At 32.0% G+C, this 14856-nt stretch overlaps 1 protein-coding gene across 1 annotated transcript in view; it reads right to left on the bottom strand.

The window, feature by feature from the left end:
- The window catches only part of LOC145286104 (exonuclease mut-7 homolog), a 69845-nt gene that overhangs the window by 22585 nt on the left and 32404 nt on the right, over positions 1 to 14856 (bottom strand). Inside the window, exons 9-11 of the mRNA XM_080134796.1 lie at positions 12405 to 12472; positions 8952 to 9085; positions 4955 to 5058 (exon numbers count right to left, since the gene is read on the bottom strand). Coding sequence (XP_079990922.1) covers positions 4955 to 5058; positions 8952 to 9085; positions 12405 to 12472 — 306 coding nt within the window. The remainder of the gene's footprint in view (positions 1 to 4954; positions 5059 to 8951; positions 9086 to 12404; positions 12473 to 14856) is intronic.

The raw sequence follows: 14856 nt of genomic DNA, 5'->3' as shown, positions 1-14856 counted from the left end.
GGAAACACAATATTAAATCACTCCAAACCCAAAATAATACAGAAATTGATGATAATCTAGGTGAATGAATCAAGTTTTAACTCTTCAGTCAGCATCATGTTTATGTTAACAAAAAAGTTGGACATTTTGATGCTAGATGTGAAAAAAATCGTCGAAATTATGATACGACAAAGTTTTATTTGTAGAGATTTAGTGAAAATCAATAAAATCACATTTTTTAATCTCTTCCAGACTGAATGGATTACCAATCCTTGAAAGTAATATTGACTGATTATCTGTTCAAGATAATGGCTCCAAGCCATTTAACCCTACCAGACCGAGTTACTGATATAGTGATAATTTCCGAAAAAGCTATATACCAACTTACCGCTAAACCAGTAGTTTTCTGACCATATGTTTTTTTTGTGTTGCCAGGGAGTTAAAAATAGCTACCCAATTGTGGCACCTCATCTGACCACATCTGTGCTGTGTGCATGGAGAAACACCTGAGATACAACAGACAGCACTCTGGAGTATCGTACAAAAACAACCCCCAAAAGAAGGTGAAGACAAGGTTCTAGTGCACCCACCACAGTACCTGTGCATCAAGGAGGGCTTCACCTGTTGGGCGGACTGGCACACAGACTGAATACTGGTGGTAAATGAAAGACAAAAAATTGCTAACACGTTTAAATTTTTTTCATAATTTTGCATAGGAGGCCAGGCACAGGAACAAATTAGATTCAGTAACTCATGTGGGTTTTTTTTGCTGTACACAGATTCGAAAAAGTTGTCACAAAACAAATATAAAACAAATAAATGTTATCAAAAGGCAAGAGAAGTTACTTTTCTACCTAACTGGATACGTTTTTAGTGTTTATATTTAATGTAACATGTTTATTCAGCTCGAAAAACAGTGTTTACCGATGTATTGGAAAATTTAAAATGGCGGCCGACTCTCTCTTTGAGGCGGTAAGTTTGCGAAAATGAGTTATAAATAAAAAACAAGACAAAATACTGTTAGAAACTCGCTCAATATATGTTATCGTGACATTGGCTGACATATTCGACGGGTTTTTAACAGTATTTTAACAGTATTTATAACTCATTTTCCCAAACTTACTGTCTCAGAGAAAGAGTCGGCCGCCATTTTAAATTTTCCAATACATCGGTAAACACTGTATGTTTTTCAAGCTGAATAAACATGTTACATTGAATAAAAACGCTAAAAACATATCCAGTTAGGTAGAAAAGTAACTTATCTCGCCCTTGATAACATTTACTTGTTCTATAATTGTTTTGTGACAACTTTTTTGAATCTGTGTACAGTAAAACAAACCCGCTCAGGTCTGGTCGTGTTAGTGAGTGAAGACACTATTTGATTAAGAAAACTACAAATTCTTTTAAAGGTGATGTTGATGCAATTTGGTTGAAAATACTGTTTGATACGAGACAATGGTACATAGGTAAGAATGACAATATTGAAAATGACAACATATTTGACTGCGAGATGTCAGCTTTGACTTGAAGCACAATCTACCTAACCTTGCTTGATCTATCTTTACCTTTCGTACAACAAATGTTTTGCTTACTTATACAACATTATGGCCTCATTTAAACTATTAAAGCATAACTTCCTGAATTAGATTATGTGGCAAAAGTTATAAAGTTAATTATGAAATAATAGAAAGATCCAACCTTTTTAAATTGGAGCAATAAATATCGGCAAATATTGTTATCCAATCAAATTTATTTGAAATGTTCTGGTTCATATCAAGTACCAGCAAAAAAAAAAAAAAAAATTTAAAAAAAAAAAAACAGTTTATATTTTGAAATGCCTCAAGGTCAGCGAGTGCACAAACATCAAAAAACTGATTCACCAATAATTGGTGACTTGAGACAATCGTATAAGAAAAATTCATTTTTGTGGCTTTTAAAACACACAGAATGAAATCATGCACAATATAGGAGTGCACCAATTATTCCAATACTAAAGCCCCAGTTATCTTCCAATACTGACATGATATATAAGCACTACAATCTAGTACATATGCAAACAGTATCTTCACTTTACAATGTTTGGCTGTGATAATAGTTTTATTAGTTTCTACTCCAAGTGTCTCAACTGTTGGTTCAATTTAAAAAAAGAGCAATAGGATTAAAGTATTTCCATAATGTAAACCATACAACAAAAAGGCATTTTAAATAGATTTCTTCAAAATTAAAATCTTGTAAGATTAAATTCTATTAAATATTTTATTGATAATCTATAATATAAATCTCATCCGTCTGTTTAAATATATGTATGTACCACAAAAACTTTTGATAGAGGCAACGGATTTTCACGAAATCGGTATAGTTTTGAAGCTTGCGCCTTTGGCCAAAAACATTAATTCCTTCACTCTAAACTTGGAGACATCGGCTAAGACGTCAGATTTTCTTTCATTTTCTTTTCCTCCTTCGCTGTTTGAGTTCGAGCCTGCCTGCCTACCACTTTTTTTTGCTCAACACACACCTCCAAACACCCGGGCAACGCCAGGCACCCAGGCTAGTTTGCAATAAATAAAACCATGAAAGTGAACATTTTAAACAATTGTCAAACAGTGACCACAAATGACCAAAGATTGAAAATTATTTTAACCTGAATCCTTTTTATAGGCAAACATCAAAGCAAGATTGCAACCGCATTTGACCTGATGTGATGATTTCGTTTACTGACCATACTGTTGACACATTGTAAGCATCTTTTTCTCAAGCTACATGCATAGTAGCAAGTGGATTTTAATTCAAAATGATCCTTCATTTAATATTTAATGATTCTTCATCAAATAATATAGAATTGTTTTTCACAACACTACTGTTCCTTGATCGTATGGGATGAATGTACAGTGGCTCATAAAAAAGCATTCAAAGCTCCAGATGGAGCATTGTGTGATCTCAAAGTGTGATGAGTAGTATCATCCTTTTATTATCAGGTGACTTCTGACACATACTTCCTTTTGTTCCACATGGAAATACCATCGATGAGCTCAATGCTTGCTTTAAAATTGTCACATTTGTAAAAGTACATCAACACTGTAAAATTATCTACAAACATGTGCATCTCAAATAGCTGGTGAGTTTGCTAGATTACCACTCAACATATTGCATTAATAGTTTCATCACTAAAAGAATTCAGTAGTAAATAAAGAGATCAATTCTAGCACCTAAGAGTCAAATGGTGTGTGTCATCAATCAACAACTGGTTGATGAAATTAAAGCTGACCACTAAATGCTAAATCTAGAATCTTGATGCTTCAAGGCTATACTTTTCTGGTTGTAGTTTTACATTAACATTATGCAGTCTGTGTTCACATTGGACAATCAAAGTAATTAGATATGAGGATTCTGATTCAATTACTAATTCCGTACTAAAATTTTGGATTCTGATTCTTTATAAATCTCTAAATATTTAACTATAGAGTTGTTATTCCCCCCCTCCTCACGCCCCTTGTTTGTGGAGCCATTTTCTCAAAAGTAAAAATACACTTGTAGGGGATGATGTATAGGTTTTAGCTTTACTGGTAATTTAAAAATCAATAAATATTATTACTACCAGCAGTGGAAGACTGATTTAAACAAAATCACATAAAAAGCCAATTAAAAGAATCATTTTTGGCATCAGAAAATAGGTACAAATTTTTCTGATTCCAATACGCCTAAAAGTTCAGATTTTTCCGATTCCTGATTCCGATCAATCATCCCAACACTAAAATAAATAATTCAATAGTTCAGGATTGGGCATGAGATTTGAGTTAATCAACCTTTTCAGGCAATGCCAGTACATGAGTCAGCTAGTTTATATATATATATATATAAAGTATTAGTGTGTGTGTGTGTGTGTGTGTGTGTGTACAACTCTCCTACAGCCCACACCACTGAACCAATCATGTTAAAACTTGGCATAATGATGGTCCCCCACCTAGAGATGGTGCCCACCATTTTCCAAGTCAAAAGTCAAGGTCATAGCCTATGCACATATTCTCTCCTACAGCCCACACCACTGGAGCAATCATGGCCAAACCTGACATGATGATGGTCTCTGACCTAGAGATGGTGCACACTATTTTTCAAGGTCATGGTTAAGGTCATATTTGGTGCGGCTCTTTATAAACTCCCCCAGCTAGAGATGGTGCACACCAAGTTGGAGTTAGCCGGCCAACTACTTTGCGAATTTGAATCAGATCACTTTCCTCCACCTCCATCTCCTCAATCAATTTTGATGAAATTTGGAATGATAGTGGTCCCTAACATCAGCCAAAATATATTGCACTGTGTCTCTTAACTGTGACCGGAGCACACAGCAAAGTCCTGTGCAAAGCATAAGTATCTTTGCTATATCTTTGATAGAAATGTATTTCTGATACAAAACAAATGTAACCATTGTGATTCTTTATAATTGTTTCAATTTTATGTGTAACAATATAAGTGTTAACTTTGATATAACCTATTTGCTTTAAAGTTCATGGTTGGATTTCAGTCACGCAAGGCAAGTAGTTAAAAAATTTTTTAAACACCTTAAGCAATAGTTGCTCTTACAACATCTACTTACTGCAAGGGTGCCTGCAAGCATACGGCAAAGTCTTGCGCAAAATGCGGGTATCTTTGCTAGTAATAATATAAAAGTAAAGAGACTTATTATTCTTAGTTATGCAAGAAGAAAATTTTAACAGATATGTCGCAGTTTATAAATGTTTGAATTAAATCAAAGTAGAATAAATAGTGACAGTGGTTGTGACCCGTTGGGTCACAGTCATGTTTAGTTTTTAATGAAATGATAAAATTGTTATGTATTCTTTAGATCTATGAAGGTAAAAGGGAAAAAAAATATTAAAATAAATTTTTTAAAAAGGTAATATTTAAGAAAATTTGCAGGAGATTTGTTTTCTATGTAATCTTAAATAATGGAGGACACTAGAAAAAAGTGAAATCGCACCTTATCCATTGTGGTCTGTAGATCAATAATTTGTACAAAATCATCAGCACAGATGTATGGAAACGTGTGCTTTAAAATCTTTACATCTTGTGACAAGCCATAACCTGAAAGAAAACAAGAATCATGTTATAATTTTAATATTGTTGATTGGATTTTATGGTACTTGTACGGTTTAATCAAGACATTAAAATATGAAACTATCGAAAAAAGTTTAAATTGTACATATCTGTTATAGAATGAAGTTCTCCGAAAAAAAATTTCACTTAATTTCATCAAGTAGTTTCTTTTTTTTTTTTTGCTGTAAAAAAAAAAAAAAAAAAAAAACAATTTGTTATGATGCCAAGCAAAAGTTCGATGTTTAGGAAGAAAAGCTAGTATTAAAGATGGGGAGCGAGTGTCGGCGCTTTAACTGGAGTTATCTCCCTTTGGCATATTCACAAACTTCCAACATGACTGACTTCAACGTGCTCTCATAAAAACGTGTTTTTCCGCTGTTAAAAAAAATAAAAAAACTACTCGATCAAATTAAGTGAAATTTTTTTTCGGAGATCTTCAGTCCAAAACAGATACGTACAATGTAACCTTTTTCGATATTTAAATTTTTTAATGTCTTCATTAAACTGTACAAGTGCTGATTTTATATATGTATAAAGTTGAATGCAAGAAAAAGAAAAAAAACTTTCTTTAAATTGTTAGTAAAACATTCAAAATGGAGCATTTTATTTGGATCAAATTCGCAAATGATCAAATTTTGTAAACATGAATCTGTTAAAATGCTTAGTTTTTCTTTTGCTTTATATGTTAGCTTGAAAGGAGAAGGAAGTTAAAAACAAAAATTTAAAAAAAAAAAAAAAAAAAAGGAAGGAAATGTCCATATTTACCATCTTTAAAAAAGGTAGGGGAAATTTAGCTTCTGAAAAGAGACACTAAATGACAGTAAAAATATCTATATAGTCCCATCAGCATATTTTCACAAATGTGAGAACCTCATGGAACAGGTAATGGTAGTAATATTTAGTGCAGTACAATAATATTGCGAAAGGTGTGTGGTCATATAAACTGTCCATGCAAAACGAAATACATCACAAACTATTCCAACAATTTTAGAGAGTAGAACGCGGACCTTAGGTTTACTTTCTACAGTGTTGTAACTCTCACTCCCCTTATTTTGTCCTCATATTCCTCGAGTGATTCTTTTGACAAAGGGGGAAGAATTGCAGTTTTCTGGGTTGGAATCTATATATCTAACACCTACTATTGGCCAGTTTTTGACCTTGAAATAGTTTTTTTTTTAACCTCTTTACATCCTTGTTTGGAGCAATTTCCATAAGAAAAGAAAAGATAGATCACCACAACAATATATATTCTAAAATGACAACCAGAGTATTTGGATAAGTATATTTCATTTTGATGAAGTGAGGTTTAATAATACTATGGAGTGTGCGTACACATCAGAGTTCCATAAACACGGCCTTGAAGGTGGGAGTGAGGGGTAGAAATAGAAAAGAAGACTTATTTTATTAGATTCAGGTTATAATTATAGAAATTTTTTTTAAAATGCCAATACTGGGTTCAGGTAGTGCCATAATAGTACATGTATCCTTCATTTAATTTCAGAATGACAGCTGATGCACTTGAAATCATTTCAAGAAATGTATTTTCACACTCATCTAAATTTTGATTTGATTGGATTGTTTTGTTTTGTGACATATCAATCCTTTTTGCGTTATTTAATGCTGAATATAGTCATTCTAGTAAAAGTTTTTATGCTTCAAGTTCTTTATAGCTCTAAATATTTATTCATGGTATTTACAACTTTGGGTCTCACTCCAACAATTGTATATTATACAATGTAAAAATAAGAATAAAATTGATAATCTTGATTCATGATCAGGAGATCAGGGTGAAAGAGTTTCTCAGTCAATCTTCAAGCTGGTTAGGGTGAAATACTTTGATATCAATTTATCTTGATATCACGATGGACCAAATTAGAGCATTGGGATGAGGAGATAGAAATAATTACAGGTACTTACAGTTATATCGCATAGGATTAGCAAATCTCTCGACGGTGGCAATCTTTCTAGGGCAATTGCTCTTGACATATCTAAAGCCTTTGATAGGGTATGGCATAAAGGTTTACTTCATAAGATCGCTAGCTATGGTATAGCTGGAAAAGTCTTCTCAATTATTAAATCATTTCTTTCTGATAGGTTCATAAGAGTAGTAGTTGAGGGGTTAAAATCAGAAGCTCTCAGTATTAATGCCGGTGTCCCTCAGGGATCCATCCTGGGCCCAACTCTTTTCCTGATCTACATTAATGATCTTCCAAATCATATCCTTACATCATTTGTAGACATTTATGCTGACGACACTACCATTTATGGTACCACATCTAAGACAGTAAACGAGCAAGTACTCTCCAATTCTCTCTCCTCTGATCTTGAGCATGTAGTACAATGGGGAAAGGAGTGGCTGGTTACTTTTAATGCATCTAAAACCAAGCTTCTCTCTTTACATCATCAACATTTTAATCCACATTTGTCATCAATTGAAATGAATGGCTCTCGTCTTCAGGAGGCCTCAAGTTTTGACAAGCTTCTGGGCTTGACCATTACTCCTGATCTTAAATGGAACATGTATATCAAATCTGTTGCCAAGGCCGCTGGAAAAATGGTGGGATCTTTCTATCGATCCAGTAGATATCTCACTGCTGATGCTATTCTCTATCTATATAAGAGCCAGGTATGTCCAAGGATGGAATACTGTTGCCACATCTGGGCAGGAGCTGCTAGAAAGGACTTGTCCTGCCTTGATAGAGTTCAAAATAGACTTCGTAGCCTCGTAGGAGATGTCCTTTTCTCCTCCTTACAACCTCTATCTCACAGAAGAGATGTTGCGAGTTTGTCTCTGATGTATCATTATTTTCATGGAAAGTGTTCAACTGAGCTTCAATCTATGGTCCCCCCTCGCCAAACTTTCACAAGAAACACTCGTCTAGCTGTAAACACTATCAATAATTTCCTCCACTCTTTATCTGTGCCTAAACCTAAACATAGATTCCATGAACAAAGCTTCTTTCTTAGAACTGCACGCTTGTGGAATTGTCTTCCGTTTTCCTGCTTTCCAGCTGACTACAATATGGTTGTGTTCAAGTCTAAGGTAAATAAGTTCTTGATGAGCCGTTCCATATAAGTTATTAAATTTACCAAATTTTCATTACTAATGATTACTATATTGACCAACTTCTACTGTACACTCTTTAACCCTTATCCTTGAGTGGCCTCTGGGCCTTGATAATGTGGTGATGCCTTTGTAAAAAAAAAAAAAAAAAAAAAAAAAAAAGGTAAAAGTATGGCAGTTTAAAATAAATAAACAAAAAAAAAATAAAAAACTGATATATTTGCATATCAGACAAAAATAGGTATTCTCCTGTTCTCTATTTGAAATAACTCTTAATGGAGAATTGGAAATATATAATAAAACTGATTTATATTTCTAATTAAATTCTACTCAATATTTTTCCATAATTTTTGGTGTGGACACCTATTTTTGCTTGAAACGTAACTATTCAAAAAGTTTTTATGTTAACTTATTTTGACTGACATATTTCAGTGTATTCCTACCCATAATTACTTTCACTCTTACTAATAAATGTTTAAAAAACACTGAAATTAGGTCCAACATTCGGCTACCGATTAATTTTTTATCTATATTATATTTAACCTGCTGCAAAAATTTGTGCACAGATTAGAAAGAGAAGCATTTGGAGGAAAAGGAGTGTTCAATTCAAAATAACATGGAGACATTTTAAAAAAAGAAGATGTTATATATATTGTATTTTCTTTTCCAAGACCCAACCTCCTGAGCAATGCTAGATAATAGCCACGCTAGTCTAAGACGTAAAAGATTATCTGTGTGTGTGTGAGTGAGCAATGGCAAAATAATCTGCATTCAAGATGAATTTCACAAACTGAATGCGCAAAACAATCCAACTTACCTAACTTTATGACAGTGTCATTGCAGAAGACTTCATGAAAAAAATGAAGCCAATCTTCGGAAGAAAGTGTAATTAAATTAACAACATCAAGAATGTATACGGTGTCAGAAACGGCCAACTGGATGAGAGCAATGCTGGAATAAGAAAATAAATAGGATGTAGATTCAGAATACACGAAAAAAGTACATGTAGCAAAAACTAAATTTTACTCGTCAATACAAGGTTTGTACAGAGAATAATACATCTATATACTAAAAGTGGATTCATGTGTGTTTTGCTCATTTCAATAATAATGTATGCAAGTTTTATTTTAATAAAATAAGGGAAAATTAATCTTAATAATAACTGATAATAAGTACACATTTTTTTTAAACATTTACGTGATTGAAAACAGAAAATAACACTAACATCTGAATGCTTGATCAACTTTTCGTTGCAGAAAAAAAAAATTAATTCTTTCCATTTAATTTGGTAACTTCTATTTTTAATTTAAGTTAGTTTCCTTCTTGATGAAATTATTTTCTCATCGATCTGTTTTAATCTTTTTCTTAGTGTCAATAGTGTCATTTCAACAATTTCAAGTAATGAATAGGAATTAACTTCCAAAGTGATAGCAAGCGAGTGAAGCCAGCTAGTTTTTAATATTTGGGAAAAGGGTTGGTTAGTCGTTCTTTAATTTCGCACCTAATCAAATGGTTAATAAGAGAATTAGCCATGCATGAACAGTCGCTATTCTGTAGAGGGTACATACAGAAAAAAAACTTTAATTTTGTCAGTTATGTAACAATTGCTTTCATAAGGATACATTCTTCCCATTTGTTAGTCAGTCTCCATTTTACAAATATGATTTCTTTTCGTCTTTTTAAATTAAACCTTCCCATGGTAAGCAAATCCAGATCATTTGACTTTTTTACTCAAAACACTCATCTACTGTCAAAAATTTTCCTTATTTTCTATCTGTACCTAAAACTAAATAAAGATTCCATGAACAAAGTTTCTTTCCTCATACTGTGGGGTAGCTTTCCAGCCAACTAAAACAGTTGTTTTCAAGTCCAATGCAAACAAGTCTTTTGGTGAGCCGTCCTCCTTAATAATCAAATCCTGCACAATTCTAACATTACCAATCACCAAAGTATTGCCTACCATTTTTTCAATTTTTCATGCAAAAAAATACTTTTCGGCTTATTCTTGTCTTGTTGTACAGTTTAAATGGTTCTTCCACTTTTCTTAGAATGGGAGTCTGGCCATGTTATTATGCAATTTTAGATTTACCATTTTAGTCTGGTAAATTTTCCTAGTTTCAATCCTAACCCTTTCCAGTGCATTTGATATTTCTTTTTAAACTGTATTTTAATCAAAATTATCTGTTCAAGCACAAAGTGTCATATAAGAACGAGTTTTGTCCATTTGTTGTCGTATGCAACAATTTTTATGCTTGCATTCAACATTTATCTTAAAAAAACACACAAAATTTTATGAAGACAATTATATACATTCAAAGATAAAATGTAAAAATTTCAAAATGTTATGGACATTGTCAGGAATAGAAATTGTAAAAAAATTTACTCAGACTAAAATAGTGTCTTATTTAAGAGCTTAAAAATGAATTATGAAATTATGAATTGAAATTTTGTTGGATGCATCCACTCATAATATAAGAGGCATTTTGTGTATGCATGTGTGTCTGTCCGTTAATTACAATTTTATGATAAATACATTGCATAATTGGTCTCATTTTGAAATATCAGATCTGAGCCACATTTTTAGATAACAAATTACCAACAAATAATCCATGCCATGACCAGGAATTGAAACCAAAATCTCGAAATCTTTAGTCTGATGTTCTACGAACTATGTTATTTAGATTTTTTTATAAATAGATCTTAAAACATGACCTTAAAATAATTACAGCTTTGATGTTATGTCATAGATTTGTGATTTATGTCAAAACACACACATTATATATATATTAGTGCAGCAACATATAGTTTTAAATAAATAATTAGCATAAACATTATATAATTCTAAAAATGAGCTTTATGGGTGGATCTACCAGCCAAGAAAAAAGGGTGTCTGGATTTTAATTGAAAATTCTTGGTGTCTGTCAATCAACACTAGTGTCTGTCAAGACATACTCGACACTTAGCATGAAGCACCTTGAATTTATCAATGTGTCGGTTAAAATCATATCTTTTTTATATAAAGTTAGGTATGTGCATATGTTTATATTTCTATATAAAAGATTCACTCCTAAACAAATTAACCAATCATTGTGAATTTTGAAACACAGCTGCCACAGACTATCCAACAGATGTAGGGATGGAAGGGCCAAGATTAATTGCTGGTTTCCAGGACAGACAACTCTTGGGATTTTCTGCCATGTTTTTGCTGCCAGAGCATCCATTTATGGGTCAAAATTAAAATACTGTTATATTCTGAGGTAGGGTTGAGTGTTGGTACAATAATAACTTTAGAAATCAACAGTGATGTATAACAATTTTAGGTGTTTGCCCAGAATTCTACAGATATTAAAAAACGAAAATAAAGAAAAATCTGTAGGATGTACACATGATGGAAAAGAAAATACTGTATTCCAAAAATCAGATAAATTGATAAAATAGTTTTATGTTCATAAGGAAAATCATTTTAAGTGAATTTAAGTTTTTTTTTCAATGCAACTCACCCACCATCCCCATTTCCTGATGTGAAATAGTTTTCTTAAATTATATAAGTTTAAATTATTTGAAGTTCTCTACCTCATTCTTTTAGCCTGTATTTCAAAATGGCATCACAAAACAGTCACTCCTTGGTGAGCCATAAAATTTGGTTTTCTTATTTAAAAATAAAAATACTTGATCAATTTACTTAAATTTTGGAGTACAATATTTTTTCTGTCACAGGTACATAAGTCATACCGATTATTTTTTTATTTGTATTTCATAATAGAGGGAGAATTCTGAACAAGCAACCAATCTTATTTACTAAGATTACATGTTTAGCCAAATCATGTTATTGCTCGTCCTTGTGTTTCTTTGTCTTTTTCTATTTCTGAGGCTACACATAAATGCTTGCTGCAATCAGAAAGGGAGATAATTAATTAGAGCAAGTACTACTATTAATAACAATAATTACTTGTAGGCATGAAAACTAATAGTTTGAATTTTACCATAGTTGGCATAAAGATCCTCTGAAATGCTGGATACAAGAAAGTCATGAATGCTAATTATATGAACAGATATTTCACATTTTAAATTCATTAAAACCAAGTTACATTTTTACTTATTTTCTCGTTTGGCAAATAATTTTTCAACAATTTAAATATGAACATTTTTTCCTTTTAGATCTGATTCATGAATTTTTTAATATCAGACATTTAAAAATTTTAATTCTTTACATGCATGAAATTTCAAAAAATTTAATTATTTTTGTATTAAAGTGAAAATTTTTACTTACCAATCTTTATCAGTGGCAGAATCAAATGACGTTTGCCATTCTGTGTCAACACCAACCACAGTTCCTGCCTATTAAAAAAAAAAGTAATACTTATTTAAACTATAAAAAACAAAAAAAATAAATCAGTAAAAACATGTTATGCTATTTCCACCCCCCCCCCCCCACAAGAAAATATATTTTTATTACCGATTCCTCTTTTAATTTTTAGAATTTAAACAAGTTTTCAGATTATAGGCGAACAATCTATCCTGATAAATTAAAAAGTTCAGTTTGAAATTTTTCTGTAGTACCATTTTTTTTTAAAATACTAATGATTATTTTCATACCTACAGACAGTAGTATTTCATGCATACACATTCATTAGTGTAGCAAGGGAAAAATCACTGCTGCTTTGAGATTCAAACCCAGTCACAGAGCCACCATAAACTAGCATTTTATCTCCAAGCCACTGCCAATTAACACACAAATTGAAGGAAATTGCCTATAAATACTAAATCGGTGGGCATACTTAGTAAACAATCATAAGAGTATTCGACGACCGAAATCTGGAATACTGCATTTGCACTAAAGATGACTGATTTCTTAATTTCCTAAAGAGCGTTCAATTTTAATTTCTTGAAGGGGTTTTATAACTATATTTTTTAAATATTAACAATTATATATATATATATATATATATATATATATATGGAAATGTATAAGAAAAGAATATGAAAAGTATAAACGTTTATAACTTTTCTTTATTCGTGACATGCAGGAATACAAAATAATATGAAAAAAAATTTACAAACTTTTTTACAAGTACATAATTTTCCACCGATCCTTCAGTCATCATCGGTATATATATATATATATATATATATATATATATATATATATATATATATATATACATACATATATATATATATACATACAATAAAAATCTTGATAATCAAAATATTCAAATTTTGAAAAACCTTTAAGGAAGGTATACAAAATCTTAAATATTCGATAATGAGTACAAATAAAACCAGAAAAACCTTTATTCCATGGAGTTTCAAAGAGAGCAAATCTTCTCATCAGAGGGAAGAAATTTTCAAAATATACAATGAATTTTGCAGGTTAATGCATCACAAGAAACAAGCAATATGAAATGTTTCATAGTTGCATCAAAAAAAAAAAAAAAGTCATTTAACAGTTTTTTTTAGACAATTATATATGGTTTGTATTTAGGTAGGATTTTTCAAGTCAAGACTCCCAAAATACTGGAGAAGCCGGGCAGATACGATTTGTTTTATTCTTTAATTATCATTGGTGTGCCTGAGTGATGACAAAAGACGTTGCTGAGAGAAAGATTGGATTTGTGATTTTCATTATTAGGAAAATCGACGACAATATCATTTTTTTTTTTTTGTAAATTGTACTCTGAAAATGGAATGACTCAGGGTTCAAGACCCAAAGGGTTGCGGGGAATGACCTTTCGGGGCATGAGAAGGCTTGCAAATCCACAGGTGCACTTGAGGAGGAGAGGGCCTCCCTTGGGATGACATAACTGGATACGATAGGACCAGGAACCAACCCTGGTTTCACCTCTCCCCTGAGTATATGAACGAGGTGCAGAGTCGAATCTGGCAGTTGAACCTGAAATTGGAGCTAGAGTTGTTGAGAGTCTGAGACTGTATCTCAACTTGTAAAGAGTCACCACACCCCTCTCTTTCCACATCACCACCACCAAAATACCAAGAGAAATCAACCTATTGATTCAGCGTAGTCTGTCAAAATCAACATTGAACTATGGACAATTGTACATATCTGTATATCTTATCTTGAATTTTATCAGTAGAATAGAGCACCCAGTTGTTTTTCTTTTGGGTGCATGAAATTACTTTTCTTCTTTTTGTCGACAGATTGACGAAACAGTGACATACCAACCCGATCACAAAATAAAGACCAACCAAATCGATTGACATGTCCTGCCACACAAAGACACCTTGCTGACCTGCGAAGGATGGGTCATATATGTACCTGTGTATAATATTTTTATAGCATTTTGTCCCAAGTTTGCTTACATTTGATTACAGTAGTATATGTTAATAGAGTTTGAAGTTGGATAGTATTATTATTAGTATTTTTTTTTTTATTTTGATTAGTTTTATTTTACAACATATCAACTCTTTTTTTAGTTATTTAATGCCAAACCCAGTGATTTTTTGGGAAAAAATTGCTTCAACTTGCTTATATCTTCAAATATTTATTCATGGGGTTTGATTTGGTTGCTTTAAACTTTATAGAACATGATTGAGATTTTTTATAAAGGAAAAGGAAAAAAGACAATAATATTCATGTTTGATAGATTTTAGGTCAGCAGATCAGTGTCATCAGATCGACCTGATCTGGTAACACACAATTTAAGTTTTGAATTATTAATTTTATTTGTTCATCGACTATATATGTATACATAGATGGGTAC

The sequence above is a fragment of the Euprymna scolopes genome, chromosome 10 (assembly GCF_053919585.1).
Source record: "Euprymna scolopes isolate OS-2025 chromosome 10, ASM5391958v1, whole genome shotgun sequence".
In the NCBI taxonomy this organism is placed as follows: domain Eukaryota; kingdom Metazoa; phylum Mollusca; class Cephalopoda; order Sepiida; family Sepiolidae; genus Euprymna; species Euprymna scolopes.
This window is presented reverse-complemented; position numbering and strand designations above follow the sequence as displayed.